At 32.0% G+C, this 20,774-nt stretch overlaps 1 protein-coding gene across 1 annotated transcript in view; it reads left to right on the top strand.

The window, feature by feature from the left end:
• The first annotated feature begins 3,836 nt into the window (after positions 1 to 3,836).
• LOC129222994 (DNA-binding protein RFX2-like) overlaps positions 3,837 to 20,774 on the top strand; it is a 62,546-nt gene continuing 45,608 nt past the window's right edge. The window contains exons 1-3 of the mRNA XM_054857558.1: positions 3,837 to 3,937; positions 11,666 to 11,812; positions 15,099 to 15,342. Coding sequence (XP_054713533.1) covers positions 3,878 to 3,937; positions 11,666 to 11,812; positions 15,099 to 15,342 — 451 coding nt within the window. The 5' untranslated portion in view covers positions 3,837 to 3,877. The remainder of the gene's footprint in view (positions 3,938 to 11,665; positions 11,813 to 15,098; positions 15,343 to 20,774) is intronic.

Consider the following 20,774-nt stretch of genomic DNA (forward strand, 5'->3'; position numbering starts at 1 on the left):
ACACTTAATAACAATGAATAACAAGAATGAGGCAATAGATGAGATGGAAACGCTCCTTGCTGTTATGAAAACTTAATGCAACATGAAGCTAAATTGATTCTCGGTTGTAAGTTTTTTTTTTTTTAAGCTTTGGCTCTGGTAAGAAAATTAAAGCATAATGTAAGCGAAAATATTAGTATCGGTTTAAGATTTCAGACTGCAATGGAATTGTTTTTTGTTCATGAAAAAATAATAAATCGTACATTGAAATATGGATTCTCTTCTAATGAGTTCTTGGCTCTTTGTACAAATAAAAAAAATTGTTTCCTCAATTTGAAGGGTAAAATATATATATTTTTTTCTTCTTTTTGCAAAAAAAAAAAAAAAAATAGCCTATCACATTTTTACTACATTTGAAAAGCTACGCTTAAAAAAGAACTTAATTCAAATTATTTTATATTTCAACCGTACTGTTAAATGATGAACACGTGCTGCCATCTAAGCTATAACGGTTCAAGCAGCCTGCGATAACAAATTGTAAAAATTTTCAAAAATAAAAACACTTCTCTTCAATACCTTATCTTATATATTATTTCTGTGGATTATTTTTTGTCAGCATGCGAGATCTTTCTTATCTCTTGAAGAAATTCCCCCCTCATTTTAAAACTTATCAGGCTGGCTAACGACGAAAATTAGACTTACCGTCTAAAAATCAAGTTTTGGGAAACGCCCCTTTTGTCGCAAAACCTTGATGCAGCCTGTAGTTCTTATGCAATTTTTTTTTAAAGAAAAGTTCGAATGTAATTTTTTGCGTCGCTATCGGCAGGAAAAAAAAAGTAAAATTAACCTGTGTGTGTGTGTGTTTTCTTGTTTTTTGATAAAGCTTAAAAGCACTGGACTTAGTTGTTCGGTTAAATTGATAAGTTTTTTTCGGCAGAACGTTCGGCTATAAACTATCTGAACTTCGGGCAAGCTCGAGCTGTCCGACATAATAGCAAATTTACATTAATATTACGCACTACATGTCCTCATAACATACAACAGATAACACACGTAATAAAATAAATGCAGTGGGAATGCTACTTGGTGTTTCGACTCCTTTATGCTGGCTACAGTTATCTTTAAGATAAATTGACTGTTAAGCGAAGGGTGTTCTTCCTTTTTTTAAAGCTTTGAATACGTCCAGACCACTAAGCATAATGTAAGCATAAAAAAAGTATTAGGTTTACCTCAAGGGAATCCTTTTTGTGCTGAAAAACATTTTCATTGTGTGTTGAAATGTAGATTTTTCTAATTACTGTGTTCGACCTTTTGTACAAATGAAAAAATACTACGCCAAATTGAAACTACGAGTTTCACCCAGTAAACCTTTAATTATTTATTCGAATACGATATAAAACATTAAAATTATTATCAACTTCATTAGTAAGAAATCATTTTCTACTCCTCTGCTTTCGGCTGAAAAAAAAATTGTCTACGTTCGAAAAATTACACTTAAAAACGGATTCAGTTCAATTTGTTTTGGTTTTTAATTTTAAGTGTTCGATTAAAAGAAAAACATGTGCGGTCATTTAAGCCGTAACAGTTAGAGCAGCCTGCAATGGGAAATTGCTCAATATTCAAAAATAAAAACACTTATTTTCGATCGAATCGTTTCAATCGCTACGTGAGATCTTCCTTATTCTTAAATAAAATTCCATGTTTTACGAATACTTTTAAATCATATCATGCTGGCTAATGACAAAACATTTTTTTCCGGCAAAAAGCTTTTTTTCAGTTTTTTTATTACGCTGTCTTTATGAACGATATTCACAAAAATATTTCTGGGAACATGAACTGTTTTGCTGATGATGTCAAAGTTATGGGGACTGTAGAAAATGAAGAACAAGCAAATCAGCTGCAAGAGGATCTAGATCATATTACGGAGTGGGCTGATAAATGGGGTATGACTGTTAATGTTGGGAAATGTCAAGTGCTACATTTAGGGCATGGAAATAAGTGTACAAGTTATTATTTGCAAGGTTCAGTCATTAGTCAGGCAGACAAAGTTACTGATCTGGGGGTCCTAATATAAGTCAGGATTTAAAGTTTAGCCAACAGTGCAGCATTGCTAGCAACAAAGCCAATAAGATGCTTGGGTTCATCAATAGATCTATTTCAAATAAATCTAAAGAAGTTCTTCTGCACTTATATAGAAGTTTGGTAAGACCCCATTTGGAGTATGCTGTTCAGTTTTGGTCTCCTTATCTTAAGAAAGACATTAATGTATTGGAAAAGGGTTCAAAGGCGGGCTACAAGGCTAATAAGTGGACTTTCCCACTTAGATTATGATTCCAGGCTTAGAAGGCTAAAAATGTACAGTCTTGAGCAAAGAAGAGACCGAGGGGACATGATTCAGCTGTTTAAATTTATTAAAACGAAAGATGTTACGGGGCTAAAGTTTAGCACTGAAAACAGGACAAGGGGTCATTGTTTTAAGCTATTTAAATCTCAGGCTAACATGGATATTAGGAAAAATTATTATTTTATCAGGGTAGTGGAACCTTGGAACAGCTTACCGGAAGAGGTGGTAATGAGCAAAGGAGTAGACAGTTTTAAGAGGGCCATTGATCTTCACTGGGGATTGTAAATTGACTAGGACCAGTCTAGCTGGGCCCAGAGCCTGTTGCTGGTCGTCACTTTTGTATTTGTATTTGTATTTGTATTCGAAAAGCAACCCCCCCCCCCCCGATAACGTCTCCAGTGATAATCTAAAACCACGGTTTGAAACTCGAAGTCATAATTGTTTCCGGAGGAGTTCAGACCGTCATCCCTTTCTCTAATCTTCTGACGTAGCTTGAAATTTTGTTTTCAGCTATACCATGGGTCGATCCCTCAAACCCTTTCCTACCCAAAGATAGCCCGAAATTGACTTCAGTTTTGAGAACAATTTCAGGAAATAACCCCTTCCCCTTTCCTTTATTGTTATGAAACAACCAAAACTCTCTCTCTCTCTCTCTCTTTTTTTAGGTTTGAATAGCTGAAAGTTTTAGGGCCCAAACTCCCTTAAAATTCTTAAGGTACCTTAAAATTGACTTCATTTTGAAAAAAGAAAAAAAAAAAAAAAATCCAGAAAAATACAATTCTCCGTTTTCCAAACTTTGCCAAAAATTGTAATTTTTAGGTCAGTTTTGAAACTTTTCTGACCCAACAGAACTTTTTCTTCTTCCAATAAGAAAGATCAAACAAAATTTTGTTTTTAAGATTTCAATTGGGAGAAATTTCTGGAAAGCCATCTATCGAAAAAATAAGATTTTTAATTTACCTGAGCATTTGAAAAAGCTAAATCTAAATAAAAAGAGAAAGATAGAGAGAAATTTAAATGGGTTAAGGTACGGAAAGTAATTTTTTTTTCTGAAATTTTTTTCTCATGGCGCGGGGTCCCCAGAAGCGCGGGGCCCGTAGCATTTGCTACTTCTGCTCTATGGCTAATCCGGCCCTCAGGAAAATCACCCACAAAGCTTTTGCTTCTGGACATTGTACGTGACAGGAAAGATTTACAACACAAGAGAAAGAAATAACACCCATAGCACCGGCAGGAATCGAACCCATGTCCTCCGGTTTAGAACACGAAGCGTCTACCACACAGGCCTCAGCCAGCTTTTTTAACACACAAATCTTCCGCGAAGGTTCGAAACTGCGTGCTCTAAATAAGTTCATTCTTCATTGAGAAAAACACGTTTGCTTTTTTGAAATTTTATCATTATTATTATCATTATTAATTACACTTCTAACAAGCCATTTATGTTTTACTACTAAAATTCTTGAGAGTATCTGGCAACAAGCTAACTGTTAAAACGCCATAATTTGTGTTTTTGGGGAAGTTGTTGGGGTTTGTTTGTGTGTATGTTTACAAGGTATGTTGAAATGCTTAGTTGCGGTTGAAGATTTCGCATTAAAACATAAGTACTTAAACGAGGTAAGAATCAATTTTAAATGTTTTCAGTAGAACTACCAAGTGTTGGTACCGACTGTAATACAAGATCAATTTCTTATGGTTGTTATATTTTCTCTTGAGTATTACCCTCTTACATTTATATCGAAGATAAAAGCGTTTCCTATTGCAAAAAATGTTCAGATTTATGCATTGCATTCATTTGTGACAATCATCGTATGGATATTTTAGTTATTATTTTTTTTGCTGCATCGGTTGATGGTGCTAGTAGCGTTAAATGGACAGCGCTTCCAAAGCGATAGGCTTTTAAAATTACAATAAAAACAATTTTTGCAACAGTCCAATCAAATTAATCAGTAATGTCTGGTCTATTGTTTAAATTAAAACGCTGATTTCAACGAATATAATTGCTCTTTTTTCTGAATTTATTTGTTTTTCTGCAATTTTATTATACGCTGACACGAACCCGGGATTGATCCTGGTTTTATTTCTATAGTTCCCATTTTGTGAGAAAACGAAAGATTTTTGTGAAGTTTCTGTATTTTTGTTTTAAAAAAAAATATTGCTTATTTCCCTTTTTCCTGGAAAAAAATTCTTTCAGGTAAATATTTGAATGTTTACAACAGTTAAAATTTTAAATGTTAAGATGGTTTTTTTCTCTGAAAAATCTCTTATGTGACACACAATAATATTCTTTCAGCAACTATAAATATTGAAGAAAAGTATTTAGAAATGGATTCTCACTGGCGAAGAGGAAACCATCAATACAAAAAGTTGTGAAAGTAATTTCTTTCTTCTTTTTTTTTTTCTGATTTGGAGAGAGTTTTAAAAATAAATATTTCATTCAAAAACAAACAAAATAATAAAGCAATTAAGCACAAATTGTTTGAAACTCTATCAATTTCTAAATAAAAAAAAGCAGTTCCCATTAACTTTTTAAAATTCAATTAACAATAAATAAATTAATTAAATAATCAGATCAAACAACAAAATTAGTTATCCTAAGCCAGTATGTATCAAAATAACTTCCATCCTTTCAAATGATGGATATATATTAGCAGGATATAAAAAAAAAATCTCAAAAACCGTCGTTTGAAAAAGTTGCTTTTAAAATTAGTAATTAGCTAACATGATATGATTGTGAACATTTTGGGAAAGGCTACCATACAATCATCATCACTCTTCTTTGTTTATGACATCATCTTCATACTTTTTTTTTTTAGTCTTTGAGTTGAATTTTTTCAGTGTCATTGCTTGCTTTCACTCATGTTTCTTCCAAATCATCAAATTTTTGTGCAAATTCATTTGAAACTTCATTAGATTTCAGAGTAAAAGTTCTTACTTTTGAAAATTGCTCACTTTTGAAATATGAATCACGTTTTAAAAGTTTTTTTTGAAAACTCTTGTGTTTAGAATCTTTTGTCCATTTTACCCTGTCACTCATTTTCAATCGATTCCGAGGCCTTAATTTATAAGGAGCAAAGTTTTAAATATAAAAGTGAGAAAACATACGGCAGTCATTTTTAAGAGGCCACAATTGAACAAACTTGAGTGTACTAATGCTAGTGGAAACCCCAATCAACTCCAAGTTGACACTTGTCACCTTTAGCTTTTCTCCAGCCATCACTAGGGTGGAAACTTCACATTGACTAATTAATTACTATACTTGAAAAATTGTTCATTTTCATGATTATAAAAGTAAATATTATCTATTTAATAACAAAGAATTGATTCACTACAGAAAAATAAATAATACTGATATTTATTTTCAAGAATTAAAATTAAAAAAAAAAGTTGAAGTAAAATTTTGCTACCCCTAAAAATTTGCCGCCTACTATGCCCATTGGGAAATTCAGCCCTGTTCAAAAGCTGTTGGTAGACATGGTCATTTTAAAAAAACGTAAGTCGAATTCTATATAACATGGAAGTTCCAAATACATTCTATCAGACGTGGGAAATATTTTCTTTATTTTGGTATTAAATTTTAAATTTTTTAAATCTGTTTTCCTTGCAAAAATCACGAAAAACCTTTTAGAGGTTTTTAATTAATATCTTCGTCAATTAATGTCATCCAAAGACACAACCTAGCTAAGAACACTCTCGATCAACTCTCCTTTCGCATAAATTTTTTTTTCAAAATCGGTCCATCCGTTTAGATGCTAGAGTACCACAGATACACAGACAAGTCAAACTTATAACCACCTTCCTTTGTGCTTCAGGGGTTAAAAAGAAGGACAGCAGAAAGTTCTTTAAAAATTCAAGAGACCTTGCCTTTTACAGAATCCTCAACCATGGGCATGAAACTAAGAATACAACTGGCAAAAGTTAAAGATGAGTGCCCAGAGGTAAAACGTCAATAGGGAACCACAAGAATTGCTTACAACTGAAAAATCAGATGAATTGTTCAATGCAACTGTCATCTATTGGAATAATGTTGAAATCCCTGTGCCAATATTGGAAGAAATGGTGCATGTTGTAAAGAAATGATGCATGAATAAAACTCCTGGAAGTGATGGTGTCAAAGCAAAACTCCTGAAGATGACAGGACAAATTTACAAAAACTCATTTTACAAATTTGGAGAAAAGAAGAAGTTTCAAAAGACTGGAAATTTAGACTAAGTATATATATCTACTAGAAGAAAGATAATTTGGCTGACAGTATCAAAGATGCATCACTCTTCTATATGTTACTTACAAAATTATTACTTGTCTTCAACTTTCAAAAATTAATCTCTTTCTCAGAAAAAACTTATAGGCTGTGACAATCTCTGTAACTCATGGCAACAAAGAGGGTGCTACAAGGAACCGTTTTTTCCATTACGTTGCTTTTGATTGGTGGATGCAGGGGTTCCGTTCAGCGCCACTTGCGGTCAAAATTGGCAACAATGAATCAAAAATACTTGGATAACTTTGGAATATTGATATTGAGTGGTGGATGCATGAGCGGATCATAGTTGCATCGGTTTAACACAGAAAAGTCATAAATTGTCAAGGTCCGTTAAGCGTCAGCACCATCTAGTGGGGCCATGAGCTAAGCAAAGAATACCATTAAAATTAATTAATTTAATTGAAGTAACCCTAAGGGACTGCAGTGATTGTGCAAAACAATGTGACTGAAGACTTTGATATAAATGCTGGAGTTCTATCAAGATGATGTACTCTCTAAATTTGGAGTATGTTATTTGGCAATTTAACTTGGCGTACAAGGAAATATTTGCAACAAAACTTCTCAGGTCTGCACTTCGGCTAATAATCTGATTTTAAGCAACAGGTTAGTACTAACCTGGATAATGACCAAAAAAGATGAAAATGATCTGCTTGTTTTTGAATAAAAGGTATTTCGAAAAATAATTGGACACCAATTAATGATAAGAGGCCAATGAAGAATAAGGTGTAATTTTGAAAATGAAAGATCTAGGTAAGAAAAAAATTATTAAATCGCAGCACCTCTCATGGCAAGGATATATTGAAAGAAGAGATGGCAATTATGGCCTGAAAAAGATTTTGGACACCTATGGAAACTAAACCCTGTGGATGCCCAAAGAAAAGATAAAAAGACAGTGTACTTAACGACTTATTTTTCATGAAAATTTGCAATTAAAGGACAAATCCAGGCAATGGGTTGTGTGGGAAAAAATTGTGAAGCAAGCAAATGCCCACCAAAATCTGTAGAGTTCAAGAAAAAGCTTACAAGAAAAATAATAATTTAGCATATTCCTTGATTGAAAGAAGGTGCATTTTTTAAATTATAAAGTGCAGTATAACTCCAATCAAGCGATGGCCAAGGGACTGGAAAAAATTATCATTAAATCAAGGAGCTTATACATTTAATGCAGCTAAACCCGAACCAGTGAAATGTGTCATTAAATTGATGTAATCGCTAAATCAGGTATTGTTAAGTTGAAGTTATACTGTATCCTTAATTTTGTTCAATTTCTTGTGAGCCTTTTGCTCCCATTTAGTCAGCTGATGGGATAGATTTACAATCTGAGCTTTATGTGTCCTGCAAATCTTTGGTTGCCAATCCTAGGTGAAGTGAATCTTTTGAAAGCATTTGAGCTTGTTAAAAAAATGAGTGTGTTATTGCTACAAGAAATTAAAGGAATAGTGTTCTAATGATATTTAAAAAAAATAGTTAATTTAAAAACTTAAGTAACTTATTTTGTGAAAAGTTTGATTTCGATCAGTTAAAAATTCTATGAAAGGTTCGTTTTGGTTGATCTGAATATCAGTGAAAGGTCAGTTTTAGTTGATCGGAATTTTGTGAATTGTTAATTTTTATTTATCGTTTTTTTTCCCAAACATCCATTTGTGCTGATTAGAATTGTTAGAAAGGTACGTAAACCGACCCAAATTTCCTCTTTTAACTTCATCCTAAAATTCCTAAGGGCAATATTTGGTCGGTTTTCAGACCTTTCACGACCTTGCATATCATTATAATTTCAGATCATGATCAGATGCAAATAAGTCACAAACAGGCGAGGTAACCACAACTTCCTCACCAAAGCCATTGTATCTTGATATCGTTGCATGCAACAGGGACTTTCTTGAAAAAAAAAAAAAAAGCAGCAATTTAATAGCTTTCCCCACTGATAAATTGTTGTTTGAGGTTCGAGTTGTTACAGCACCTGAAACTCTGTCCTTAGGTTATCCTGATTCAGGCAGGTGTAGTTTTAGCAAGATCATTCAGTTTTTGGGTAGACATAGGCCAATCATTTCAAAATTTTCCAAGGCAGAGGGTTTGTGTTCAGAACATTTGATAGGGAAAAAAGCAAAATACATACAACAATTCTTTATGTTTCTGAACATCAATGTACTAAGAATGCAATCAATATCTGGTCAACATATTATTTTCGGCATACCCGGCCAACGTAACAGATTTTTAGATATTACGATTATCCTGCAATATATCTGACCTGGAACTATGTTCTGAGAAGTGTGATAAACATGACAAAAAAAAAAAGAAAAATATTATACAATATTCAACATAAAAATGGTATATTACGCAATGTTTATAAAAAAAAGTTAAAATGAAAGGTGGTGTTTGTTTTTAATATGTTCTTAATGTATTATAGGAAAATTGAATGACAATGCTGGAAAGGTTATTTTAGAACTAATTTAGATAAAATGAAAAATTTAGTTGCATTGATTTTCTAATTTTCACTAATTAATCGAGTTGTATATTTTGAATAACTTTTTCTTTAATTCCTGAAGAAAAAATAATGTGCTATCATCTCCATTATCTATACGTCGACTTTAGTTTCAATTGTAATAAGTTAAAAAAATGGTGAATTCAGTATAAGATTACAGTTATTTGATGCTGAAATTAGAAAGAAAATATGATGCTGATGGGAAAATCTAATAATAAAAGAAGAGAAGTGCAAACAAATGACTAAATCATTCATAAAAATTGAAAAAAGAAAAATAGCAAAACATTCTGACACCCAACTTAAGTTCTGACTGGCTGTCCTGCATCCAACCAAACTGATATTCGTTACGTCACTGGCATCTGCTTCGGTAGGGTTCATAATATTTGGAAATAGTTGTTGGAAGCAGGTATTATTTACAATTGAATGAATAATCTGAAAAGGGCTCCAGATCTTCCCTTGGAATTTATAAATTGATGAGGACAATCTCTGTGCATGCACAAATAAAAAAATAAATAAGTAAAAAATAAAATAATAAATTTGTGCATTGCATAAGAATTCTATATCATGTGCCCCAAAGCAGAATACTTGACTATGTTCTGCAACATAAAATTGTTTTACCAAACTTGTTCTGCAAGTACTGAAAGCATTGTTTACACAAGCAACCGTGACCTTTTCTACAAATCAGGAGCCCTAACTCAAAATCGTTTTATACAGGAGGTTTTTTTTTTTTCAGTTTTAAAATTTTGCTGTTGCTATGCATTTCTGTAAAACCTAAACGGATTGAAATTCTCCAAAAATATTTTTATGCTTTCTAAAATGCATAGAAAAAAAGCAAAGATACAAAGTTTTATAAAACTCTGAACCTAGGTTTTTTTAACCACTTTTTTTTGGTTAATTTTACATGGTCTGAAGAAGCAATTAAAATAATGTTTATGAATAAATAAATTACTAAAATAAATAAAATGAGTCGAGTTAGGGTTGCATATAATAAAACACTTCAAAGCTTTCTAAATATTTGAAATTTTTCAGAATGCAAAAGGATTGAAGTCTCGAACAAGACACGCAATTTTCGGCGATGAACATGTTTCAATGTTGGCATGTTTCTGGAGGAAATTACAGTGGTGAAGATTGATTGGGAAAAATAAGGAAAACAGGAACCAAAAACGCTAGAAAAATCAGAATCTTCTCAGATTTACAATATGAAATTTCTGCAGAAAATCTGCAGAAACTGCTAATTTTCTACAAATATCTTCCAACTCAAGATAGAATTTTGCACAAATTCTGAAGGTTTCATTAAGTGGAAAGTAAATCTAAAGTTCCTGCGGATGACTTATCGAATTCAACATTTTTTGCGAGTTTTTCACCAAATTATCCTAATTTCCAAGGATTTTAGACTTTCTTCTAATTTAAAGAAATCTGCAGAATTTGCAAAATTCTATCTTGAGTTGGAAGATATTTGCAGTTTCTACAGAAATTTTACAGAAATCTACAATTTCTGCAGAAAGTTGAGTTTTCCTCTCACATTTGAACAGAATTGTTCTGCAGCTCAGGCATCTGTTTTGTGACGTGTGTCTCAAATTTAGTAGTATTCTGCTTTGGGGATCATGTGTATCTACTTTAGGGGGGTTAAAACTATCTTTTAGAGTAGAAGTCGACAACATTTTCACAAAGTGGAGCACTTTGATTTAAAAGGGAAAGTTGATCTGGACCACAGATGGGGTTTTACAAAAGATTAATATCTTAACAAAGTAGTTTTTAAAATCATCCTCTTTATTATTATTCATTTAATTATTATTATTATTTATTGTTATTATTTTATTTTAAAAATATTTTTTAAAGTAGTAAAGAGTAAAGGAATAATATCATCAAACAAAATAGCAACTAAATTAAGAAATAAAAACACTTGTGTGCTGGATTTATATGCTAAACACAATGTTAATGAGACAAAGTTTTTCAGGAAAATGCAGACATGTGTTTCTGACTTATAAAAGAGCATCTTTTCCAATGCAAAAGAAGTTAATGAAAGAAAATTTTTGGTTTTATTCAAAGAATATTTTTTTTTATCCATTATAGTCATAAAAACAGACTAGGTTTGAAGGTATCTTTTTTATAACTGCACACAACTAATAACTAACTATTAATGTTTCAAGCAGCATTTAACAAAAAAAAAAAATGCATCCAGAGGGGGAAAAATGGGTCAGAAAGAGAAAAAAAACAGCTGGAGTTGACATCAAGAGCTGATTCTTTTTTCATCTGGAAATATGTTTAGTTTTGAAAAATTAGTAAAAAATATAATAAAAGAGAGCTGGCTCAGTTACCCTATCTGCATTTGTAAGATATTTACATGAATAATAATAATTTTTTATGTTTATTCCTGGATTGAAATAAGATGCATTTTCTAAATTAAAAAAATAATAATAAGAAGAATCTGAGTTTGAAATGCACTTATATCTTATCTGTTTTTTAATTTTATTTTTTAAAATTTCATGTTTAGTTTTGAATGAACTAAAATGTGTGGATTTCATAAATTATTTCCCTAAAAATGAGTTAAACAATTGAATGGAGCTTTCCCTTCTGTGAAATACTTCTCTTCACCTTGTAGAGTTTTGCTGTGGTTGCCATGACAACACAGAGTTTCATGCCAGACATGCAGGCTCTGAGCAATGTGCAGCAAAATTCTCCAGTCCCAACACAGCAACAATCCCCTCAAACCAGTATCAGTCAAACAAATCACAGTCAATCAAATCAAGTAAGTTCATTTTTGTTTCTTTCATGTTTAATTTAAAGAGGAATTTATCTTTGCGAAATATTTATCTATCCATTTGTATATGAAGTGTCAGTATTTTTATGTATAGTACATATTTAGTTCTTCAATTGTTGCTCACATTAGTTTTCAGATATTGAAGTTTTTTTTAAAATGTTTAAATGTTTTCTCTCATTAAAATAATATTTTTTTTAGTTCGGGGGATTTTTCCCACTAACTTGTCAATGGCTTTATATGACACTAAAATATTTTTATTTTAAAATTTACTTATTTATTTTTTGCTTTTCATTTTAATTACTTAAATAAAATTTAGACACAATAGGTGCAAATTACTGACACAGGTTGTTGCTTGAAAACCAATTTTTTCGTGCTAGGAAAAATAAAGTTTTTTGCCGAAATGCACAAAGTAAACAGTTTCTTTACCCCCAAAAAGCAATTTAAACAACTAATTTAATCTTTCATATATATTTTTAATTCTGTTTAGAAATGATTTTTGCTTGTTCGTTAGGCTGTTTGATTGCTAAAATTTTCTCTCTATCAATTGCAAATGAGCTGAAGTGTAAGCTTTTAACTAAGATACACCATCAGTTTTATAATAAAATCCTATCTCTTCTTTTGACATTATTTTTAGTTAAAAATGTGATAAAAGACCATTTTAGGTCTGTTCTGCACAGGTCAAGTATTCTGAGACAATTGTTGAATATTTATATCAACTATTTGCCTGATTATCTGTAACATTTAGTTCTTGGATGCTTCACAAACAAAATGTGATACAGTATAATTTTATATATAATGACAAAAGTTTATTTGAAAATTGTATTTCAATATTTATTATGGTAAACTCGATTCTGCTGAATGAATTATTTTTTCTTTCCAATTTTGTGTTCAAACTGTGCTTTTTCAGGGTGGCGACAGATCAGGGAGATCAGGGAAAAGTCAGGGAACTTGATCACTCAGGGAAATATCAGGGAATTTTGAAAAAATAACAAAAATTCAGGGAAAATAGATGAAATGAAGAAAAAAATATTCTTTGCAAAATGAAGTATTTTTATTCCCTACGAGTTTTTCACCAATTATTTGTTTCAAAAAAGTAAAATTAATGCGGTATGATTGTACATTGCCCCATATTTGTGCATCTTTTTTCCTCAAGGTCAAAGTATTCAATCTTAGGATGAGCTTTCTAAGATTGCTTCTGTGTTTGTAAAGTTGTTCATTTTAGCCAGCTTGAATTTTCCTTCTAAGCATTCCATGCTACGTAAAATAAACAACCCTACAGGCAAAGAGGAAGCCGGCAATATTGACTTTGCTCCCTTTGCCTTTACTCATTGTCTTGAAGTATTTAGTATACTGTTATCACAATTTAAAGATAAAATCTTTATTTTTTTAATGACTCTGATAAAATCTTAAAAGTTATCACTTGGCATTTTTAATTTAATAGCTAAAATTAAATTTTGACTGAATTTTTTTTTTTTTTTTTTGCTATGGTATTATTTGCTGTCACTTCAGATTACACGAAGGTTTTTTTTTTTTTTTTTTTCAGAGTTTAAAACTCTTTTATTTTAAGACCATATACATATATATTTTGAAATTAATTATTGTTTTTGCATTTCAATGTTGTTTGTTACTAAAGTAATCTAAGATTTTTTTTCGACAACTAATGAAATCATTTGAAATTGAGTTGTGCACATTAAATCAATATTTTTATTTTTATTAACAGTTAAAATGCCTTATTCATTCATTAAAACCCAAGTTCTTGATTAGAGAATAGCTCAATATGACTGGTTGTTGAAAGATTTCAATTTGTTTTACATAACAATGTCTATTAATAATTTACGTAAGTAAAACTACATTACTTCTATACTTTAACCATCACTTATCATTCTTGCAGCAACAATTATACTGCTTAAAAATTCAGTTCAAGATTATTTCCATTTAAATTTTTTAGTTGCATCTTGATTAGATATGTCTTTAAGAGTGGTTTTGATAATTTCTTAAAATTCTAATGTTAACTGGTTTCTGGAAGTAAAGTATTTGTTTTAGATTTGCTATAAGATTTCTGTGTCGAAAATTTAATGTACTGTTTTTACCAAAAAAAAAAAAGCATCTTTTTTAAAATATATTTTTAATTTACAGCTTAAACCGTTTTAAACACTGCATTGTGTTTAATATGCAATGCTTTTCAAGTAGGGCAAAGAAACAAAACCATTATCATTGGTACCGTAAATCAGGGAAATTTGGTGAACTTAATCAGGGAAAAGCCAGGGAACTTTTTTTCCAGTTCCTGTCGCCGCCCTGTTTTTACTTGCTTTTTATTTTTCATTTAAAAAAATCATTTAGGATAAAAATTTATTTTTATCTAATTCAATGCATGTTAAACCTTGCTGGAAGAAGGTATTGCGAACAACGGAGACGTTTGGTACTTGACATGTCTCATCCACTGGTGTACTTTTTTTGGGGGGGGGGGGGGGGGGGGCATCTGTCCCAAAGGGGTTAAAGCTTGGGAACTTAATTAAGTGAAAAATGCCTTAAAAACTTGTTTTTAGCCCCCAATGCAGAAAGAAAGGGATTATATAAGTTCTGCGGCATTATAGCTCCTTCACCAGATGATCCGATTTTGATGCTTTTTTCTTTGCTCAAAAGGCAACTTTATCAAGATTGCTCTTAGCTAGGTCTCCTCTCTGTAGGACTTTAATTACCAGACATTGCCTTTCTTTTGCAGTTTCAATTGTGGAGACTTACTGGCATGTTTAAAATATTAGTCCCAATCAAAAAAAATTAATTTTTCTGTGTATCATGAAATTTCTTTAGAACTTCCAAGTTCTATAGAAATCTTAATTCGATCCTTTTTTAGCAAATTTCAAATACAATTCTCTTTTTTGATTCACACAATAGGTAGCCATTTCATTGTTAGCAGACAAGAAGAAAAGGCTCATTGACTTAAAAATTTTATCTGTTGCTCTTTTCTACTTGTTAATAAATAAAGTTCTTGTTATTCATCTTTGTACATAGAAAAGGCTTCTAAAAGATTTTTCAGTTTTCCCATTTACTTCTGCATTTACCACTAGCAAAAGTAGTGGTTGTGACTATCTTTCCTTTACAGTGTTCCCCATGTTATATGGATAAAGTTAAAATGTATTTAAGTTTTATATTTCTTTGGACTTGGAAGATTCAACTTAAATGAGGTCAGCAATTAGGGTCCATCCTTTTTAAATTTCACCTTTTAGTATTTATTCCTGTTTTCCTTGCTAAGTACTTTTTGATTTCTGAGCAGGCAACTCACAGCCAAACACAGACATTAGATGTTCGGACCCAGACAGCAGTCAGCTCCTCTCTCCAATCTCAGGGTAGTCAAACCTCCCAGAAATCGCAGCAGAGTCTCCAGGGTACCCTAGGAGGAGCACAGGTGGTCGTGGCAGCTCACTCCTCTCCCATCACTCAGTCACAGCAGCAGCAGGCCGATGCTGTAGTACAGGCCTCACAGTCAGCTCCCCCTTCGCAATTTATTGCTGTTGCAGGTATGATTCCTTTTTTATTTAAAAACATGCTTGAATGAAACCAGACAGTCCAACTATGTTGGAACTCAGGGTACAATATCTTTTGTAGGAAAATAACTGGCAATTTCAAATTACATTGCAAAATCAGCATGAGAGGGTGAGAGGGGGGTATTTAATGCACTATGAGGAAAAATATCTCTTTTAAAGCATCCAAATTACTAAACTTGATAATTAACTGATTATTATAATTTTGATGGAATGTCTAAAATTAATGTATCTCACCTCCAATATTTAGTCATTCTTCTGTTACAATAATATTGACAAGGGCTGGTGAGAAACTTTATAAAAATTGACCAAATGGATGTATTTTTTAGGGAAATAAATTTTATCTTTGTTGCTACTATCTGAAAATATTACATGTATGAAAACATGTAAACTACTATTTTAAATTCTTTTACATACCTGAACTTTAAGTTCACAGAAGTGAGAATTCCAAATAACCACACTTGATTTTTGAAACAAAATCTGTATTTTTGTTTCTCGATGAAAATCTTATTGCTTCTTTACAGCTGAAAATAAATAAGATGTCTGACTTGTATCATGAGAAATAAAATATGATGCCAGTTCTGCCACCCATCAATGTGAAATGACATTTTATGTTTAGAAAATGGAAATGAGAGTTTATTGTGTGACGTAGTCCATTATCCTACTATAACAAACTGAATCACAGTATAAAATTTGAATGTACTTAGATAGGGGGACTCGGGATAAAATGGGTAGCCGGGGTAAAATGGGTATAGTTGCATTTTTCTTGTTTTTATTCTACTGGACAACATTTTTAAAAAATAAAAATATATGATGAAAATGTTTACATATCAGGCAACATTTTGACTTGAGGGAAAAAATTCTAGCAACTCATTTACCAGGCTTAGCAACAGTTTTATTTTTCAGAACACACAAAACAATGCGTTTATAGTGAGTGATAAACTTCTTTCTAGAAAAATTTACAGGAAGAGTTTCGGAAGTTTTTCATTTGGATTTGATAGAAAAAGAATTTTTCTAACAGAAAACTCAAAAAATAAGTAAATTTTAATATTTACAAAAATTTTATAGTACTTTTAGTTGCACGGGGTAAAATGGGTATAGCCAACATTTTCGAGTTAAATACATTGAATGCATGAAGATTAAAAAACTTAAATTATCTTTGTAAGACAAATGTTAGATATTATTCATCTTTTAAACTAAAAGTATGTTTTTAAAAAGTTTTATAAATAATTACTCTTCATTTATTTGTTTTATTTAATTACTATAACTTATGCCAATTAGTACTTAAAGGTATTATATTTTTCGATTATTATCGATATAGTTCATGATTACTGTAGATTAGTAATTTACTGTAAGTTTATTATGTATATGTTTCATTGCTACACATTATAAAACATAGTAAGTATTGATAGCTAATATGCTGTCTTTTTAATTTCCTTTTAAATCCACCAACCCCCATGACCAGAACATAGTCTAAGTACAACCTCACACATAATCACAACAGAATCCTTATGCCTCACACAAAGTTGTACTGAATGACTAAATCCTCCTGCTATACCTCTTGGTTCACAGCCATTTTTTAGCACTGGTAAGGAAATGAAAAATTTACAAAAAAACCAAACCAAACAAAGGTGGGAGAAGTTTTAATTGCAAAGCAGGTGGCTGCAAGATTGTACACGAACAGGCAAGGGACAAAACAAAAGCAGAAAAAATAAATACAAATAAAATAAATAAATAAAAAAAAAAAACATTAACAATAATTGATAAAATAACTAATGAAGTAGAAGTGAAAACTAGTGGTTCTCCTAGTTGTTAATCCCAGCAATTGGCGACAGGACCGTTGTTAAATTTGTGGAATTCATAGGTTTAATCACAGTAGTACCAGCTGAAGGTGAATATACTGAGCAGTTTGCTACAAAATCATCTGCCAAATTATCCTATGTGCTCCCCAAGAAAGATGGCATTGATGTTGTGCAGGCATCATAAAGTTGTAAAAATACTACCTCAGCCAAACCGCAAGTCTTTGCCAATGCGCCTTTTGTTCATAAATTTGGTTCTGTAAACATGTTTTGTGGTTGTTTTGGATTAAAGTTTTTATCCTCCAATGCAATTATACTCAATTAAAAAAAAATTTCTCCATTAGTTATAATGTAGCTCAACTTTTAACAGCATATACCCATTTTAACCCGGTGTATACCCATTTTACCCCAAAGCACAGGGTAAAATGGGTATACACATGGGTAAAATAGGTATACCCCTTTACACTAAATTTAAAGCAAAAAGTTAATACAAACTATGTCCAAATTAGACCTAAGATGCACAATGTATAGACAGGGGCGGACTGGCCAGGTCGGCTAGTCGGGGATCCCCGACTGGGCCAACCGCCGAGTGGGCCACTTTAAGCAATTTTTTTTATTGAACTTAATGCATTTAACTCACATCTAACATCTTTTAAGTGTCATAATAGATGAAAAAATGAAGTTTGTTCACTCTATGGGAAAAAAGTGTTTGGAAGCAGGTTTATTTTTTTTCCATCCTTAGCAGGGGCCAAAGCAAATAGCCGAAATTCACAGGTGCCTATGCTTCCCTCTCTTATCTACTTTCTCTCTAGGTTTTAGAGCTCTGGGATCCATGGCTCCCACATTGAGGAAACGGGAGGGGGCCAGAGAAATTAGGGTCCGACGTGGCTTGAAAAAGGGCCCGGGACGAAAAAAAAGCTTTCAATACTTATATTACTACGTCTATTAACAAAAATTGGCCTGCACCATTAGACAAAGCGGCCCTGGCCCTGCTATAAATGTGTGGGCCATGCTTTGGGGTGTTGATACATGAGCAGAAGCATGCATAAGGTGGGGGGGGGGGGGGGGGAGAAGGAATATGTTGGTCCGGTTCCGAGCCTGAAGGGGGCAGAGTTTTTTTAAATGAGGGGTGAAATATATGTAGGGACGTAGTGGGGGTAAACAAAATGGAGGTGGGCCCTTAAAAGTCATTTGTGACGGACCTCAAAAATTTCTGTATACACCCCTGGTATTCACTGGTTGCGGCAGATTCAATTACATGCTGTCAAACGGCAATCGATTTCATTAGTCTATTGTAATTTCTCTCTATACGAGTATTTTCATCTTAGAATCGCATCAGGAAAGCAAGTCTGGACTGAATCTGAAACAGGACAAAATTTCGACTTAGAAGGGAGAGTTCCTGAACATAGCCGGATTTAAGCCTGAGCTCCAGGGAAGGCAGGGGGCGGGGAAGCAAGATTTTTTTTTTTTTTTGAGCAGCATTAGTTGTAATCAGAGCCAGATTTAGACTTAATGGGTTCTCCAGCGTTGCCAACTTTGGAGAAACAATTTGAGGAGCATCTGTACTGGTTTTGAGGAGTAATTTAAAATTTTGCGGAGCAGTTCGGAATTTTGTATAAAAATCAATAAAACTAACTAAAACCACTTATCTGATTTTTTTAGAGCTTTAATAATCATTTTAAGCATTAGTATGAACGTAATTATTTTTTAAAAGTCACGATAGTATTAAGTCTACAATTGAGGACTTTGATGCAGGAAATAGTTAAGTCCAAACTTTTCCTTTTTTAAAAATTCATTTTTGCGTGTGGAGAATATAGATGTTCCGATTGGTGCAACAACGGGACACAAATGTAAGATTAGACCTCTGCTTTGTGGTAAATAATGTGGGAAAGATATTAGCCCTTCGATCGGACACTGATGTTATTTATTGGTCTTACCAAAAATGAGTGAGTCTGGACTTATCTGGTTCTTGGTTTTTGCATCAAAGGCCCAAGAAGGAAAATGTGTATTACAGATTTAAGGCAGTCCGGGACACATTTTGAAAAAAAAATGGTATTAAACAATTTAGACTTTTGAAATTTTTTGCACTGATTCACCATCAGTTTGATTCGCAAAATCATAACATAAATATTTAAAAAAAAGATATTGTTTTCTAAAAAAAAATGAGGTTGCTTTAAATTGCTAAAGCTGTGTCCCGATTCTTTTCTTAGGCCTATATAGATCAACCAATTTCGAAAAAATTCCGGGGTAATTTACCTGATTCCTCATCTCTTTCCTTGTAGTCATCCTCTTCCTATGTAGTCAGTATAGAAGCCTAAATATGTACCTTTTCATACTTATAACCATAAGTATCCTTTCAAGGCACATAAAAAAAATGTGTCAGTGTTAGCTATATTTTACGTTTCACAATTTTCGTTTTTTAGAACTTTGAAACTTGATTTAGGAACTTAAAGAAAAATAGGAACTAGTGATAGTTAAATGTCTTTGCGCAACTAATTTACAGAGGTGGGCCAAAATATTCTTTTGCCGACTGGGACAAAGTCAGCCAGTCCGCCCCTGTGTATAGAATATTGAACAAAAACACAATTATATTTAATGATATTTCTGCTATGAGTCACTGAAATTAAAAATGCTGTTTTTTATACCCATTTTACCCCAAGTGACCCTATTTAGTATTTAATACACTTGTGGAAGAAATAATAGATAAAAATATACTTTTTTGATTAAGCAAGTTATTGAAAAAGCATTAACTGTTACATCAGCTGCGTGTCATGCCGTTGAAAGGTAAGAATTCACACCAAAAAGATGAACCAAAAAAATATTTAAAATTTTACAGAAAATTTTCAGTAAAATTACATAAATATTTTTTTTTATTGAAATCAAAAATATTGTTCATTGAATTATTCATTGAAGTTTTTAATGAGATGGCATTATTGCACTTTTTAAAGAAGAATCCAAAAGTAACTTGAGTAATAAAAAGTTGAATGGAACGTAACCTTCATTAATAGTTTTCATTTCGTTTCTTTAGTAAAACAATGCATTCATATTTTCCATTGTTAAAAAGTATAAAATATTGTCGGACAAGTTCATGGTAACTCATGTTACACTAAGTATCATGAGTCAATCTAGGTTTTTATTTTTAGGTTGCGATTTTGTGAAAAAAAGTTATTTTTGTGAACTTATTTCTTTTTGTAAAAATAACTATTTTTGGGGCATTTTTCCTTTATTTTTTTTTGTGAAAAAAATCCTGTCATATTGTATACAGTATGTTTAGCTATCACAAATCTAATCAGAAACCTCTTTGACCTGAGGAATTTCACTGAGTATAGCTTGGAAGTTGGAGGTTTTAAACTTGTGTTTTGCTTTTTGTCAAATTGATTGAGCTTAAAAGTGATGAAAGAACTGTTTTCAAGTAAGAAATTTTGTGAAAGGTCTAATTTTGGGATTTTTTTTAAAAAAAAAAGGTATACTTTTGATTTTTGTGAAGTGGCTACTTTTACTCTATAGACTTTTGTGAAGGGACCACAAAATGAACTCATATTGCATCTGAAGACGCAATTGTATGTATAGAGTGTACTCAATTGATCACCAGCATTTCATAAATTGTTT

The sequence above is a fragment of the Uloborus diversus genome, chromosome 5 (assembly GCF_026930045.1).
Source record: "Uloborus diversus isolate 005 chromosome 5, Udiv.v.3.1, whole genome shotgun sequence".
Classification (NCBI taxonomy): Eukaryota; Metazoa; Arthropoda; class Arachnida; order Araneae; family Uloboridae; genus Uloborus; species Uloborus diversus.